At 36.3% G+C, this 5,000-nt stretch overlaps 1 protein-coding gene across 1 annotated transcript in view; it reads right to left on the bottom strand.

Annotated features, from left to right (window-relative positions):
• The window catches only part of LOC138004349 (uncharacterized), a 13,642-nt gene extending 12,672 nt beyond the window's left edge, over window positions 1–970 (bottom strand). Inside the window, exons 1-2 of the mRNA XM_068850839.1 lie at window positions 826–970; window positions 629–697 (exon numbers count right to left, since the gene is read on the bottom strand). Coding sequence (XP_068706940.1) covers window positions 629–665 — 37 coding nt within the window. The 5' untranslated portion in view covers window positions 666–697; window positions 826–970. The remainder of the gene's footprint in view (window positions 1–628; window positions 698–825) is intronic.
• Between the last annotated feature and the right edge of the window lie 4,030 nt (window positions 971–5,000).

Below are 5,000 nucleotides of genomic sequence, written 5' to 3'. Positions count from 1 at the left end.
TCTTGGTGGGCTGGCTGCCAAGTAAGAACGCGCATTGCATGATTACTTTGAGATGACGTTTTTAGTTTGTTGGGGTTGTTACCGTTGTCGAGCCAATCAGATTTCGCGGAACGTTATAACATCCTCCAGGGTTTCCAAGTACAGTCGATAGTACTCAAACTACAGTTTTATAAATATGAAAGTTTACCCTTTGAAATGAATTCCAACAGAAAGTTGCGCAAGTTGCGTGTGTCAAGTTGCCAATACTGGGAACTGACATTCTCCGTTCCATTTTTCATTTACAAAGGCACATAATCAGACAGAACAAAAAATTTTTAATTATTTTTCCTATTAAGTCCCGTCCGAAATCCACAAAACTAATCTTCGATTTCCTCGCAGGATATACTGAATTGTTTCTGGTTACATGTGCAATAAATAGATAAACTGCGAACAGCTTTCTTCAGAGGAAAATTTGACAGGGCTTTGAAAACCTGTAAAAGCTTTCAAAGACTTCAAGACGTGTGTGCTCGGTATGTTTACTTTTGCAAATCCTTAAATGGGTAAACCTTTCAAAGTTACAGCGTTTCTTTTTAAATGTTTGTTAAATTTTAATAATACTCCTCAATTTACGAAGTATTTGTTGCCCTACCTTGGTGAGTTTTCTCTTCATCGAAGATGTCAGTCATTATTCGAGCGTGCTTAAAAATCTCTTTCAGTTCTAAAAAGATAGAAATGTCTTGCTTGTTGTTATCAAACTTCGCATTGAAAATTGATTATTTATTAGAGCTGAAAGACGAATAAGAAGCTTTATAACAGCAATGGTTACAAACTGAACTCGGCACTTACCAAAAGAAACTGAACTTCGTAATAAATACCTCTCCGCAAAGTATAGTGTCTTTCTCGCCAAAGCTTGTAGGTTTCTTAGTCTCTATGGAAACTAAAACTGGAACTGGTCCCAAAGCGCCAGGGTAATTACAAGCGACTTTATTTGCATATAACTTGAAAAGTATTGTATAATGTACACAAATGAAGCCGAGAGGGTATCTTAAGCTTCTAGTTGACCGATAATGAACTGTGTTTGCTGTGGCCTAATGGAAAGCATTTGACCATGCTCGCGTGGTCACATTTGTCCTAAAAACGATTAGGGGAAGAGTTGTACAGATTGTAAAGGAATTTGCGCCACCGTTCATTCCTCTCATTTTGATATTTGACTAAGAGACATTCATACCTTTAAAAGTATACAAATATTTCTTTCTAAATCTTAGGCAACGTTAAGAAAATAAAACAGTAAAGATCCAATAAAAATTCGATTTATTTGATATTTCGGTAATTATTTATAATTTTCACCGCATCTTCCAAGTTATTACCCATTATATTTTAAAGCATTTATCACATAAAATTCTTCCATTGTACAGTGTATTAACTTCTGAAAATTCTGCCTTCTTAAAACTATGCACACATCTTAAGCCGTTCGTTGAAAATTTGAAGAAAACACATTGGTTCTTTTTCAACAAAATCGCGACAAATATGATTTTTTTGTTTGCAACAAGATTACAAAATTTCCAAGACAATTACGATTTTAAAGCTTTAGTACCACCATTTTCCTTTGTTAAAATATGAAAGCAGATTTATGGTTAACTTTACACCCAATTAAACCGCTTTTTGCTTCGTAAACGACTTTCAAACATCGCAGTCGATGGAATTATTCCATCCTATCTTTGGTGGAAAGACAAACTGCGACCTTAATTTACAACAAAACTCATTTCGAATTTCGCGAAATGACTAAAGTCTTACAAGCATTTTAGTTCTTACAAGAATGGTATGTTGTACAAGTCATTCAGTTAACCTCGTTCACTGATTCTTTAACCGCAAAGGGTTAAGGCATTTTCTGAATCAATGCCACCCTTTGCATTGATCATCCCTCAAATGATGATCCCTTATAAAGATCTCTAAAGTTTTTTAAAAACACAAATTGCAAGTATGGCGCCGTCTGGAAATAGACTGCAATAAAGCTTTATGCTTTTTCCAAAAAAAAATTGGTTTTTAACTAATTTAAAGCTTGACAAAAAAAAAAGTAGCTCTCGTGCTGGCACAAAATTAGTTTCACTACACGTTCACGACACACAAATTGAAACAAGAACCAACAGATCTTGAGAATCGTCAAAAATATTTCAAGATAGATAATTTCAAGGCTGTGAAATTGATTCAGGTGTAGCTAGGTGTTGTAGCATGTAACTCCTCAGTCAACGGGACAAGTGCCCTACTTGATCCCCGGGATGTCCCGAGATAAGACACGATAGCTTTCTTGATGTGGTAACGAGGACTTGGGGGTAAATTCTTGAGTTCAGCCAAATTCATTCGATGCCAGTCTTGCACTGTTCGTTCATAATCAGACTTGGCTTGCTTCTCTGCCTGTCTTTTTAACGTGTCATTCAGGTCTTGCCTAATTTACCTAATTTAGGAAACGACGGCAATTTTGTGATGGTTGCATTGAGGATCGGGGGTGAAGAGGAATAATGGAATAAAAATAATTTGTTGGAATAATGGAATAATGCCATTTTGTGGGGCGGAATAACGGAAGACTTTTATTAAGGACGGTGCCTACTAATTCAAAGGTATTTTTGCGCGGTTTACTAAATATGCGGGAAAAGCAGATCTTAACAAGTGTTATTGAAATCCCAAAAAAAAACTGGGTGTAACCACGCATTTTTCGAAGATAATTTATCAACAATATTTGTAAAAAATATTTGCAAAATACAAAGCAATGTATTAAGTTCTTTTCCAAATTGAAGCTTAAATATCTCTGAAAAATGCATGGTTTCGCTGAGGAAACAATAGTGGCGGGCGAAAATCGCTTCGGACCGTAGTTAAATGAAAAAAAAGTCCTTGAACTGTTACAAAACGCAACACCAGGGAGAAAAAGAAAGCCACAAAGTATGGCATGAAAAGATTTCAAGGTAGCAACTTGAAAACTTTATTTTGACAATTAAAGCACGTGTTAAAAGCAAAACATTGTAACATGCGGTTTCTTCCCTCTTATCAACAACTAAATACTAGTGACAGTCCAGCTGCAATTTGAATCCACAACCTTACTAGCATTGTAGTGCAGCAATCTATTCAGTTATAGAATGGGAGTATAGCAGTACATTTTCTGTAAGGTCCTATAAGGGTTTTGCAAGACAGGACTACTTCATTTGACTTAAAAAAGCAACAGTAACAAAATTGGAATGACTTAATTTATTTTCTGCACTTAAAAACCATCCTAACATATCATGAGGCATTCGGTAACTTTGTCCAGTATTTATTAAAGGGAACCTCCACTCTTACTACAGAATAAGTTTAAACCAAAGGAAATTATGTGTACAAACAAATTTGCTCGAAATTTGCTTTTAAAAAATTGTTTAGGAAAAGTGCATTTCAAAATCGCTTATTTTCACTTTCAAATTTCGCGGGCGCCACCATCTTGAATAATTGTGACGTGTTATTACAGATTTTACAAGAGGGGTAAATCACTCAAGCAAATGCTCGTTATTAAAGCAAGGTTTCAAAATTATCTGTGAGCACAAACTCACAAAAGGGAGACCATGCAGGTCTGTCACATTCTTTCAAATTCTCGGCGCAGTGGGTTGTGTTTTTATTGAGTGTTGACATACAAGATGAGACTCTGAGTGGTCGCTTATTAAAAACAATGGGAAAGCCCAGTTGTGTAATCCCAAAGGTGATTGTGTTCGCTTTAAACGGGAACAGCCGCTTACAGGAGCTTTCAATTAGAGAGTCAATTTAATTAAGTGACATTTAAAACGGGGTTTTACAATGGTGGTTTTGCCTAGAGCTGGTTGCTTATGAGAGTGGTTGCTTCGACTGTAATAAATCTCTGATTTGTGTTGTTAAAAGGCCTTAGGACATTTTCAAAAAGGTTGAAGAGCTGGTTGCTTATGAGAGTGGTTGCTTCGACTGTAATAAATCTCTGATTTGTGTTGTTAAAAGGCCTTAGGACATTTTCAAAAAGGTTGAGGAATGTAAGTATAAAGGTAGTGGCTGGAGATTAACAAAATATATCGTGTTTATTACTTATTAACAATTTGATCCATCCTGCCGGTCAAATATTCAGAACCCAGAACCATGTGTTGAAACAAAGAAAATTAAATAGCTGCAATAGGATCAGAATGAATACACTCCAAGAAGTTATTACAAAAGAAGACATACATAAAACAAGATGTTTTCTTCCATACCAAGGAATGGAAAGAGGCAGGCCTCCTAAACAATATTGTCTTTAATTAAATTTAAAGCCTTGACCCATACCCACATGCCAGGACTCACTTTCAGATTTGAAGTATCTCTCTGGCTGTTTGCCTCTGTTCTACTTTTATCCTGGCAGAGATTTCATGATGATGACTCACTATTGCACTTCGAGTTAAGATCACTGACTCTAATATTTGTTACCATGTAAGTGCTACCAGTTGCTGACAATCCATCTACAAGTGTTCATTTTGTGAGAAAAACGTCTTTGAATTGACACTTTCGTCCATGGTGCAAGTTAGAAATTTAAACCAAGTTGTGCAATATTTTGGGGGAAGGCTCTTCAAGGCTTTTCATTATACACAATCCTCTTTATAAATTAATGTAGCTTTTCAGGATATGACCAGTAAAATAAAATTATAGTAAATACCCTCGTGGATCCAAACCAAACTTGTATGCCAGAAACCACATGTTTCTTGGAAAGACATTTCTACGTCTGAAGAAAATGGATGAATTAGCTAAAATATGGCTGGACAAAGCGGCAAACAGCAATCCGTGGAAAACTGTAGATGACAAAGTAGTTTGTACTAAAATCTGTCTTATGTAGCCTGGAAGGAAAATAAATTCCTCCATTTTACGCGACTTGTACAGTTCAATGTTGATTGTGCACGCTTGTTAGGTAAAGTCTGCTACGAGCCTAGAAGACCCATCAGGCCGGCACTTATCTCCGGTTTCTGTAGCATGAAGCGACTAGGAGTATTTCTACTCCCCCCTGGATGGGA

This window comes from Montipora foliosa, chromosome 5, assembly GCF_036669935.1.
Source record: "Montipora foliosa isolate CH-2021 chromosome 5, ASM3666993v2, whole genome shotgun sequence".
NCBI classification, from domain to species: Eukaryota; Metazoa; Cnidaria; class Anthozoa; order Scleractinia; family Acroporidae; genus Montipora; species Montipora foliosa.
This window is presented reverse-complemented; position numbering and strand designations above follow the sequence as displayed.